Here is a 12,840-nt window from a genome sequence, read left to right as displayed (position 1 = left end):
AACGGAAAACTGGGAAAGATTTTCTAACGAGACTTGCAAACTCACCTTAGCGATCCAATAGAGAAGTTAAAACTCATCTTGCGGTCAAACTACTTCAGCTTTTACTCCTAATTTTATGTTATGCGACTACAATCCGGCTGTCTTCTAGTCATCGTTAGTATCATTATGAATACAAATACTTTGATAGCCTACGTGCATCCGATAAAATATAACGAAACAGAAAAGTTTTCTTTTAGCAGTCCACCTGGTTACTATTTCAATATACTTTACTTCGATGTACTTGTAAATATTCAAAGTCACGTAACGCAACATTCAATAATTTTGTAAAAGTGAAGAGATAAGATAATGACAAAAGATAACCAATTATAAAGAAAAGAACAATAATAGTTATAAACCGTGGTGCAACATGGTTATGTGAATCAGCGACCTCTACAAATAGATATTCTTATCACATTTTTTCATTCCACTCCAGTACACAGCAGAAAATTATACTCACTAACAAATTACAAATTCCGAAAATTGTTTAGTTTTCTATTTTAAAACCGCCCACGATAATTATAGTGTCCTCACGTTATCATTTGCTAGAAATCATTTAAATATTTACCTAAACCCCCATAACCTATCCAAAAGTTTCGCTCAAAATTCACATATGGTATTCACCATATTCATTTAAGGATACATGGTACAAGACAGTTCAGTCTGCAGCGATAAAATAATTCATTCGTAATCACGCAATGTACATGCACACCTACGTACATGGAGAAGTCAAATCTATCTTCGAGTACATACTGGACGTAGCCGATAAGTTCTCAATCTCACGCGGAGCAATACGTCTTTAACTGTGAAGGTTAAACCCGAACATAACCTCTGAATCTCACGGAACAAACAAAATAATTTAATTGCCGAACGCGTTCCCTTGAACCGTGCTCAAATACCGTCACTGTTTCACTGGCGAACGTGGGAAGGAACGTGTTAATTCAGCGAGCAACAGAAGCATCTGAAAACACAACACGCGACGATGCTGGTCATCTTGAGTTACGACGAACCAGCCGAAAGCAGCAGCGTGGAGCGCGATGTATCCGGCGTTCATTACGGTACAACAAGAGCGCCGGGTTGGCGAGAAAGGGAGAACAGACGACAAAGGCCGAACGATATAACGGCAGGATAATATTTTCTAGTTTATCCGCGGTCGGACTCGTGTTCTGGAAAAAGTCCGAAAGCCGTTCATTACATTCGCGTCGGTCGTTCATCGGCCGTCGCCGGATACCGTGACGTCACGTCAGAGGAAAGAGCAGCGAGCGAAAGGAGGCGCGAGATATGCGAAGGAAAGAGAGAAATGATAGACAAGGACGAGGCGTTTGAGCGACACGTACTGTGCGTTGCAGACAAGAACTCCGCTATTTCGGCACGGGGCATAGGGATATTTTAGCTTGCTATGTTCGCTCGTAGTTTCTACTCTTCTGTGACACTTCTGAAACCAATATCTTCAGATTTGGTAGCGTTTTACATCAACATAGGCGTAAGATATCCAGAAAATTTGTATACTTGAACGATACATTGCAAGCCTGCGAGTACGAGAGAAATGTTGCACAAGCAAAACATAACTATTTTTACTAATACTTCGTAAATGTTGGATATATATTTAACACCTGTGTGAAATATAACTATAGTTAAATAAAATTTGGAAATGGACATTCATCCGAAGAATCTGAAGTAAATCTTTTAGGGATAAGTCTACTCTCTTGCATCTATTTCTGGAAGATCGAGATCAATAGATGCGTAAGCTACACCAAAATCATTCTCCAGTATATCACATTTTCAGCATGCATAACATGTATTTATTATCGTGTAATTTTTTCTGACAGTCGCGAAAATATAAAAAATTTCTCTGAATCTTACTAGTAATTTGAAACTGAAAAAGGAATGACTTTATAACATGAAGTCGCTAAAAAATAAGCTCCCACCTAACTATTAAGAAGAGAATGAATCTTCTAGCGGTTTTACATTTTGAGTAATACTTCGTTTTAGTAAAAAATACAAAGGAAATAAAAATATTTTGAGGTATACATATGTATTATAGAAATTTATACTATGGAAGTGCGAATGTAGTTTTAGTTTATAAAACATATGAATTATCTAATTTATTATTAATAACAAATTGTTCGGAACGTAAATTTATAATGAGAGTGAGAAAATTAATAAATTGTTGGCTATTACTTGAATCTATTACGTACTTGTGTTAAAATCTACCTACAATTTGGAAAAAGGTTTTAAATTATTACACGGATTGCTAATAACAAATTAATATTGTTATTAACAAATATTTTGTGACTTCAATTTATAATATGAGTGAAAAAATGAATAAATTGTTGATTATTTACTCGAACTTATCACTTCTGTTAATTTGTACTTTTGTTAAATTGTACCTAGAATTTGCAAAAAGTTTATAAATTATTGCACTGATTGTTAATAACAAATTAATATTGTTATTAACAGATAGTTCACGATGTAAACTTCTAATACCGGTAAAAAAATTGTTAAATTAGTGGCTATTACAACGGAAAATTAATAATTATTAAAATCGGCGACGTTCAAAGATTTCCGATCGGGGTGGGGGACTTAGCCGATCGGCGGCTATATAAGGAGCGACGCAACGCAGCAGAAGTCATTTGTCGGTTAGACTTCGGAAGTGTAACGTCTAAATTTTCTTTGTGCACGAGGGGTGGGGATTCGAACTGAGGTGGGGGCTGGCTACCCCATCCTCAACCCCACCCATTAAACAATTTACTAACAATTTTTGTTTCGTTTTCAGGTATTAATTATTTTTTCCTTTCAGGTTTTAATTATTTTTTTCTTTTTTCAGATTTTAATTATTTTTTCACTTTCCAGCTTTTATTTTCTGATTCTATTTATTTTCATTCGAATATTTCGTATAATGTTCGAATGTTTCGTCGTTGGTTTGTCCGTGTCTCATCGTTAAGGTTTTTGTCTCATTTTTGGGACTTTAATAATTTTATTTTCATTTCCGGATTTAATTATTTATCCTTTCCCAGATTTTACTTTTTCGTTTCTATATATCTTTACACGAGTATTCGAATATTTCTCATAATATTCGAATGTTTCGTCGTTGGTTTATTTCTGTCTCATCGGTGGGTTGTTCCTTCCACTTGGTTTACCTTCATGGTTTCTATCTCTTCGTTTCCTTTCCTTGTATTAATCCGTTTCATTTCAGGGTTATATTAACAATGATATATTCTGTTTTAGCTTTTAAATTTCTCAAGATTCTCAACTTTCCTTAGGACTTCGTTTCGGATATATCAATGAATGCTGCGGGATGCGTGCGTTTAGACCTAAGTAGACCTAAGTAGACCTAAGTAGTCATAAGATAGATGCCTAGACTAAGTTTCTTGTACGTGCTATTTGTACAAAGGTAAGCTACCTAACTTGGAGCGAATATATGCATTTCATATTTTCCTTATCCCTATCGTTTACCAAATAGAACATAATTGTTCTCGCGCTAATCGCGGTCGTTCTTAAGTACCGACTAGCCTACGCGACGTACTCTCGCGTACTCGATAACTACATGCTTCATAAGTCATCCAAACGATTCGTTCCGACACTCACCCTCGCCACTGCCACCCTTGTCGCGCATCGGCTCTAGGGTGGTCGGCGGGCTGGGTCTCATCTGGAATCAATACGAGGGTCTGTCGGCCCTAGTCGTCCTGGGCACCAGCGCGTGCACGACTGAGGTATGGGCCCTGTAGCCGTGACACTGCATATGGGCCTGCGGTCAGACCCCATGGGATGATTAATTTCTCCCCCATGTTGCAGGGGCCTGCGTGACCGGCTACTGGGCCTCGCTAGGAGCCCTCGGCTTGATTTTGGGTGCTTCGCTGGTCGACCACTCTCGTTCACGAATAAGTCATGGCAGGGTCTGCGGTGGCTGGGTAGGCTAGGTTCGATCGGGAGGGTGCCGAGACACGAAGTTGTCTTGTACACGAGGGTACATCCCGTAGGCTAGTCGGTCTTTCGTTGCAGACGAGAAGGCCTCAGTTTCGGCACAGATACAAGGATGGCTTTAGCACGATCTGCTTAACGTTGTTCGTTAAGGTAGACTAAGAATAAGATTAAGAATCGGATCATTTATGCTAATAAAAGAAGCGCGTTTACTTCTGCGTTGGCGTTAGAATGGCTGGGTCAGTGAGGGTTGATGTGGACTCGGTCCTACGGTTTGCTGAGCAGACTTCTTGTCTGCAATTCATAGTACGAGACTCTCTAGGCACAGCTCGTAAATTCTGACGATACCTCGCCGGTTCTACTGCATTCTGTGAGAAGTACAGGCATGATTTCCAGCAGCTACGGTGGGAATTCGTAATTAATGGGCTGTCCTGTGTATCGGCATAACGTGAACAGGTTACGAGATCGTGTGTACAAGCGATACGTATATCGCTGTATCGACCTACGCGTCGCGTTGTTAATTCGCGTGATTTTATTTCCGAGTGACACGTGTTTGTATATGGAGCTTTATCATTTTGTCGATTCGCCGAATTTTGGTTATATGCACGTACACGTGGCTCGCCATAGATCTTTGTCGTTTGTCAATTTATGTGGTGCTTCTTTTTGCCTATATGTTTTGGCATGGATCTTCGTTGTTCTGTCAATTTGTGCTGCTTCGTTTCCACGTTACACGGATTTTCGTGCGCATAGATTTCTAGCTGTTGCAAACGGCAGCTGCCTAAGTAATATAATTTGAGCATACACGTGGTACACGAATTTGTTGATTCTGTGGAATTGTGATGTATAGTTCATCGAACTATTAAAATCTAATGGCAACTGAGCATTACAAGTTGAAGGAAAATGATGTTGGTTATATTTGACATTCCAACGTTGTTCAGAGTGACTTGGAATAATATAACTCGAAAATCGTAAGGCTTTTGTATAAGCTATGCAATCCCATGATACGTCTCTACTCGCGTTGAATTATCTTTAATATTATAAGGCACTATCACACTATAAATTTTTGTAGCAATATTTCACATCTGTAACTTTCTAGTAATATTTCTAGTTATATTTAATACTAGTAATTTTTGTGGTAACTTTCCTTGGGTAACACAAAAGTTATTTCCTTTTCCCTCTACTTAAATTTATCTACTTAAATTTTCACTTAAATGGGATTTGGGTCACTGTTGCAACGTTATATCTCTCCTGTGCAATTACTATAGCGAGAAATATTATCAGCCTTACATCACGTTATTTGGATAGGTATTTGTATCAATTATATTAATTACAAACTATTTCAGCTGTTTAATTAAAGCTTCAGCGTAGCGAAGAAGTACAATATTGCGTTATTTGATTCTTCGTATGTCGTGATCCATAGGACGATAAGTAGCAACTTATGTAACAATATAATATTCACACTTTCGTCAGAAAGTTTGTAGCCTTACTTGAAGATAATAAATCGTAACTCATTCTTCGTCAGCAATTAAATATCAAATTGGAGGTCTAAGTAACAAGGCAGCATTATATTTTCAGAACGATATGATACTTCCTAGAAAATAGGAGTCTTAGATGAGAATGAAGCTTCGTGACTCTAAACAATACACAAAACCAATTGTTCCATTATCGCTCATTAGTCATGGATAATTGGTCGCTAATTAAAGTACAGTGATTACACGCACAAACTAATCAGCCTTCAGTTCCAGCTTATCAGGTGAACAATGTTATCGGTATGCCATTTGACCCCAAGATAATTCTATTTGGAATAAAATATGTAAATGTCATTGCTTACATCAATAGGCATCTATCGATAGAAGCGTGTACAAAGAAGTTACAAGAATTATTAAGATAATAATACAATGACCAAGCAAGTTTCCTCTTCCCCCTTTTCAACCCCGATTTCACGTAATTCGTTTAGCAAGTCATTTAGCAACGTTGGAATAGATGGAATTGATCAGCCACGGATCATCCGCTGACATCGTGCAAGAGGAAGCATTATTGCGGGACGATGTCAGTGATTTCGTCGAAAGTGGCTTGCATGTCTTCAAACGCCAGTACCAGGCGGGACCGAGGTCGAGACACGCGTGAGTTAACAAGGACGGAGGCTCTTCTTAATTATAGTACCCAGCTTTGCACGAGACACAACATGCGAATGGTGGTTACCAGCCAGAGCCAGGACGCGATGAACTTGCAAAAGAATCCCATTCGTGACAGGGTCCTCCATGATTCGCTTGCGTGCTCCAGCTGAAGTCGATTAATATCCCTTGGGCCACACAGACAGTCCTGGAGGTACACGAACGTTTCATATCGGCGATAGTACTGTTCAACGTTCTATCAAGATAATTTTTCTCGTTACCTTGGTATAAAGATAGCGTTCAGATGGAAGGATTCGAGAATTTAATATTAGAACTACCAATCTAGTCAAAAAGACTGTTCTCAAAATTCTCCTTCATGCAATTACTACAAACATATTAACTACTTCTCTCGTCTGATTAATATAGCATACTTTTAGGGACATAACGTCGAGTTAAGCACTAAAGGGCCTATTTCGGTCTTTTGTAATCCAATCCTAAATGCTGAGCAGTTCGTGACTCGGTGTTTATTTCTTCATTGTACATTCCAGCTGAACTTCTATATTGCCTCGGGTCACCGGACACGAGGCGCCATTCCGAAGCCTAATTTAGGCTACTAGGCTTCGGGATTTAGTATTGACTGCCAGATGGATAATAGGAAGTTGGGGCCGGACCACGTGAGATGGCCTCGCGCAACTCCCACTTTTCCCATCGCGGTCACCTCTCGGGAAGGGTTCCCGCGAGTGTGGCTCATCGGAGGCCCTAACCCCGAAGATGGAGTCCCATCCACCCTTGACCTTGGCATGGAGGGAGTTTTTCCTCCTTCGGGGAGGCGCTTGTCCTCTAGACGGACTTTAAAAGTTCTGGAAAACAGAGTTAGTTGTCGAGTTGTTAAGAAAGTTCAAGAGATACAGAGTTAGTTGCAGAGTGAGTGTCATAGTTGTCGAGTTGTTAAGATAGTCCGTCGGAGTCCCTCAGTTAGACGAGTTACGATCATAGCCGCCTAATAAAGTCTAATCAGAGGTCCTCTAGCAGCAACTTACTTCTTAAGCACTTCACTAAACCACCATCCACCTTGATCCCTGTATCAACATGCACTATTACAGACGATGAGAACGTATATAATTAATTGAAATGATTAAAATGACACGATATATATAATCACGAGACGATGTTAAGGCTGTATTAATAAAGTTAGAAAATTTGATAATTCAACGGTACGTGTAATACCTATAGTATGTGTATTACACATATAACATTGCGTGACACTGAAGAGGCATTCTCAAGGAACTGCTAGAGGAGATACGGTGATTCATGTCACAATCCAAACAAAACTCGATATAACAAACACACCATCAATGAAGATAGTAACATTAGCAACGGGTTTGAACCTGCGTCATTGAATCATTGCACACTGTTGCAACGTAAACCTATACCGTATTTCAGTCTGCGTTCGCATTACGTAATTGAAGGTAGCGCAGAGGTGTTAAGCAGACACGTAACCTGCACTTACGACAGTTCATCTTAAAACGAGAAGCATGAAGCATAGCTTCGCGGGTCTGTTCTTCGCTCTGTGCGTGCTGTGTGTCGTGAAGCAGACGGAATGCTACAGGATACTAGCCCTCGTGGCCTCGCCGTCCTACAGCCATCAGATTCCGTATCGGCGATTATGGTTGAAATTGCACGAACGCGGTCACGAAGTCGTGCTAGTCACCACGCACCCAATACCGGGCATCAAATCTCCGAATTTCACTCAGATAGACATTAGCCAGAGCTTGAGTCCTGTAAGGGAAATCGACTTCGTGAAGATGAGGTTCGATGGGATAACATGGTTCAACTCTCTGGAGATTCGGTTCTTCGACATGTGCGCGGACTTCGCCAGAAACGTGTTCGAAGACCCGCAGATGAAGAAACTCTACGCTCCAGACAGCAATGCCAAGTTCGACGTTTTCCTGACGGAGTTCCTCTACATGCCGTCCCTATATGCATTTGCGCACAGATATAACATTCCCATGATAGGTATTGTTGTCATATTTTCTTTCGCGACACCTTTAGTCGGCTCAGAGTAGCAATTCGAAGTGCTAGAAAGGTGTAATGAACAAAATAGAACGTAGTCTGACGAAATGATCAGTCTCGAACTAGAAGCTTCAGCTGCTATATTGATTTGAAACGTGTAGTAAATTTTCAGCAAAGCAAAACTCGGCATTTATCGAAGTAGACGCGTAATCTTGTGCATTTATCTATTTTGATCCTACCACTTGAATTATTATCATCTACTTGTACTATATATAGCAGCAATCGGTAAGCCTGCAGTTCTAGCATCAAGCTAGAAAGACGCATGAAGAGTACAGTCGATATCTCTTGAATTATTTAAGCCTGAAGAATTGCAATGGAAATTGTCTGTATCGATCAGCATTGAAATTCTTAGCCTCCAATTCGAATCGTGGAATAACGTCTCAAATTTTGTAGTAGAAATGTTTATCTTTTGGGTTACTGGCTATAAAGACGCAGGTATTACCAGTATTATACAACTTGGTAGATTTGAATAGGTATTTAAAGACGGTGTTGGAGGTTAGGAATTAGAATATTCGGAGCTTTCACCCATAATCCAAGCGAAGGACCATAACAAATCTGGCTAATCACGATTTGCATGATCGTAGCTCTGAGTTCGTTAGGGACGGCGGCCATTAATGAACACGTCTTTAGAGGAGTGGTGTTCCCTTCTCACGAGAGCACGTGGGAAATGGAAGCGAGCACGGGCCCGAATTTACCGTTCACCAAAAGGTTGTCCAATTTCCTAATCATGTGGCGAATGATGTACATCTTCCATCGCGATGTATTCCCGACTCATCAGAGAATAGCAGAGAGTTACCTTGGCCCTTTACCATCGATGCTGGATATCATGAAGAACGTTAGCGCATTTTTCATCGATCAATCTGACATTTTGACACCGGCCAGACCAAAACTCGCCAACGTGGTCACGTTCACTTCCTTTCACATATCCGAAAACCCGGATCCTCTGCCGAAGGTACGGCTTTGAAAAATAATTTTATTATTTATGTAAATAACCACTACACTAACCTAAGTAATTCGCGTTCTAAATAATAATAATAATAATAATAATAATAATGATAACATTAATTTTGAATGGTATATTGCATATTTCGACTTAATATTTATGCACAAACAATTTAATAAGGTGATTCGAGTTATGAAATTTTAAACAACAATATCTACTGCATAATCTCAGAAGTTACATCCTTCTCCCGAACTACAGTAGCACGTTTTCACATATCATTCTGATTCCTAGAAATTATTATACCTTAAACGTCAATTAGATATAGTTGCTGATTCGAATTGTCCTTGTCATAGGATTTACAGGAGTTCATCGACGATGCAGACGCGGGATTCATCTACTTCAGTTTGGGTAGCAATGTAAAAAGCGCAGATTTGCCGACGGAACTTCGACGAATGTTCTGCGACGTGTTCTCCAAGTTACCGTACAGAGTCGTGTGGAAATTCGAAACGGACCTAGAAGAAAAACCAGCCAACGTTTATAGCAGCAAATGGTTCAGTCAGCAAACCATCCTCGGTATAACCCTTTCCTTTGTGAACTAGTTACATCCTAGTTAAACTCTAGTTACATTTTGCCAAACTGTTGAAAGTGGGAATTATATGACGAATTATTCCGTTCTTCAGCTCATCCGAAGATTAAACTGTTCATCACGCAAGGTGGTCTGCAAAGTACCGAGGAGACCATTCATTTTGGAGTGCCAGTTATTGTTTTCCCAGTAATAGGTGATCAAGATTATCAAGCAAGCAGGGTGGACGCTCTTGGCTTTGGGAAACGTCTGGAAATCACTACTGTCACGAGAGACGAATTCGAAAGTGCTATTCAAGAGGTGATAACTAATAAGGAGTAAGTATATATTAAGCATATACAACTATATAGTACTGCGTTAGGTATTTAAAGGTGTTATTGTTCTACTAATTAATTACGTCGTATTTGTACAGGCATTTAACTGTGATTTGGACAGCTGTTTCTTTAGTACCATTTTATTATTCCTTTGATACGAACTTTACTTGAAATTCTTGCATGTCTCATGAAGTTTAGCATTTCTGACATTGTATATATTATGCGTAAACACAAAATGTTCCTACAAGAATTTTATATAATTTTCTATACTTTAGTGCACGATTGCAAAAGTTGTTGTTAAATCATTTCTGTAAAATATTTTATTGCGGTTATCTGCAGATACAAGGAGAGGATAATTAGAATTCGGAGTCTCATTAGAGACACACCGTACGATCTCGTGGAAAATTTGATATGGTGGACTGAATACATAGTCCGATCAGACGGTGCCCCTCATCTTCGTTCCAGTCTGGCCACGCAACCTTGGTACCGATATTGCGACATGGATATTGTGGTGTTCCTGACTACCGTCACTTCCTTCGTCATTTTAACCGCAATTAGCCTAATTGTCAGGATTATCGCGTCCCTTCGCAAGAGTTGGCCACCCACTGTTCATCAGAAGCAGAAGATAAGCTAACAGGGCGCGGAATGTGCGCACACAGTTGTACCTAGGAGCACCAAATGTAAAATATATTATACATACAAATAAATTTTATATTCGAGCTAATTGGACTAATCATATTTAGCCTAATGCAACATCATTTCTGTGTTGGAACATCGGAAGCATCGAGAGCGCGTATGCATCTGTTGAATGCATCCGTTCGTTGAACTTTTGTGGGTCGCCATCGTTGGCATTCACATTGTCTTCACGAAACTGTCAGCATGACATTCGCTGCGAACACTCCCTGACAAGTTAACTTTAAACAGCTGGATCGCATATATAGCAAGTACATACCGCTTCGCCGCTCAGAACGTTGAACTGTGTCTGACTTTTTCTTCCTCGAGGACGCATGTGCTCAATCACCTGAAAGATACACGTGTTGCATAATGCTACGTTTCGCGTGTACAACTGGAAGAAAGACTGGAGCATGAGAGCCTAATTTTCATCTCACCTATCGATATCGTGCAATTGTCATTGTAGATATCATTTTCAAATATCGTGTTATATATTTCATGTGCGCATATGATACTGCATAATCTATCATGTGTGTGTTTAAGTGTATGGACATACTGCAATGCTGTATGACTGTTGGGTGGCAGTAATTTCTTTTCGTTGAAGGCAATAAAACCAATTTTCGACATCCTGCAGTATGTTAAGCTATGAACACGGCACAACCGATAACACAAATGGCGTTATGATGTAATTGAAAATTCGCTTATTTTAGATAAACGAATTTTCACTGCTAGCTGTACTGCGACTGAAATTTGTAATTTTTCAGATGCTTCGTATTTGATGGCTCGATGAAGAGGGAACCTTATTGTTTCGAGAAATATCTTTCACTCGGTTGCAGGAATGACTTCCATGCACATTTAATCTGCAATTTCGTGTCGTTTCAGGTAGAACAGAGGAGATAAGCTCTATGAGTCTATCTAACAGCGTTTACCAGTCGTTCACGTTGATTCGTGAGAGTCACGCAGCTGGCAGTGCCGTCGTGGTTCTGTCATTTTTATTTCAACGACTGATAACTCCACCGATATACTCTTTCAGAAAGGAGTTTCGCGTTCGAGGTAATTTCAGGGATTTTCCTCCCCTGTTCGACAAATATGCTCATGCAATGACTATGGATCTTCTTGCATAATTGAGAGGAAGGCATAGACCAAGTTCGCGTAATCTGTATGACATTTGCGTGTATATTTCCCAGGAAGCAAAGTACTTGGTCTGCAAAATCAACAACGATTCAACGTAATGCCTAAGTATGGCTTGGCCTCTGGAACTCTGAGACAAGGGTATCTTGGAATTCATATTTAAAAGATTTTCTGGGAAAGAAACCTTAGTCGTTTAGTTACAATCTTTCCTCTGAATAGTCCTCGTAATGGGATGATGCAACGTTGAGGATTAAACAATAGTGTATAAAACATTTTGTTATATCTTTTACAAAGGAATAACGATGAAAGGGAGGAAAACATTGGAAATTCAATACCTCGTTTCGTCTGCTTTGCGTGATATTACGCGAAGAAGAAGATTGCTGCATGTATAATCTCTTATGGTAAACGTGCTCATATATTTTCTTCCAAATTGGAAAATTAAAATCAGAATCTTCTGTTCAATTGAATTTCCTTGTAATAAAGCATGCCAATACCTTCTCTGCCAATTGTATAACCATAGGGAATCCTTACAACGTGAAAGATCAATGGAATAAAATTTCAATTTGTGGGGGTTCCCCCCACGGTATTTAGGTGACGAGGTCTTCGTTGGTACGCTCGTGCTAGAACTCTATGTTTCCTGATGTTCGTATGGATGGTCTGGTGTTCCTATGGTGTTGCCTGTTGGTAACCACTTGGTCGTCATACTATGATAGGGTGGCAGGTGGAAGGACGAAAGGAAAAGGAAGGAAAGCTAGTGGACTTGTCAGTACGGCTTTCTAGTAGGCCCTAACTTAGACGGGGATACTTAGGTAGAATAGGAGCTTCTATTTTAGGGAGGTCGGGGATTCACTGAGGACTTACGAGAAAGCCTTTGAACCTCCTACAAGTCAGAAGCCATTTACTGGCGAGTGTGATAATGATGGTCGCTACAGATTTATTCTATTTATACTATTTATTATTATTATATTATTATTATTGTTATTATTATTCTATTTATTCTACCGGACTGCAGTGCACTTTCGAGATAAAACTGGGCCAAAATGAATTCTTCGT

The 12,840-nt window shown here is 39.7% G+C and overlaps 1 protein-coding gene and 1 long non-coding RNA gene across 2 annotated transcripts; one reads left to right on the top strand and one right to left on the bottom strand.

Moving 5' to 3' along the window:
* Window positions 1-7,517: 7,517 nt before the first annotated feature.
* Window positions 7,518-10,674, top strand: LOC108547111 (UDP-glucuronosyltransferase 1-2). The gene is made up of 5 exons (XM_017899499.1): window positions 7,518-8,087; window positions 8,729-9,096; window positions 9,441-9,660; window positions 9,768-9,987; window positions 10,324-10,674. The coding sequence occupies exons 1-5, from the start codon at window positions 7,607-7,609 to the stop codon at window positions 10,616-10,618; spliced, it is 1,584 nt and encodes a 527-aa protein (XP_017754988.1). The 5' UTR covers window positions 7,518-7,606; the 3' UTR covers window positions 10,619-10,674.
* On the bottom strand, window positions 10,511-11,139 carry LOC108547120 (uncharacterized). The gene is made up of 3 exons (XR_001890174.1): window positions 11,094-11,139; window positions 10,685-11,005; window positions 10,511-10,589 (listed from the first exon to the last, which is right to left on the bottom strand). It is a non-coding gene; the product is annotated as an uncharacterized LOC108547120 (long non-coding RNA).
* Window positions 11,140-12,840: the final 1,701 nt, after the last annotated feature.

Source organism: Eufriesea mexicana, unplaced genomic scaffold (genome assembly GCF_001483705.2).
Source record: "Eufriesea mexicana isolate 0111107269 unplaced genomic scaffold, ASM148370v2 scaffold474474840, whole genome shotgun sequence".
NCBI lineage: Eukaryota > Metazoa > Arthropoda > Insecta > Hymenoptera > Apidae > Eufriesea > Eufriesea mexicana.
Note: the sequence above shows the minus strand (reverse complement) of the source record. Positions and strands in the feature narration are given on the sequence as shown.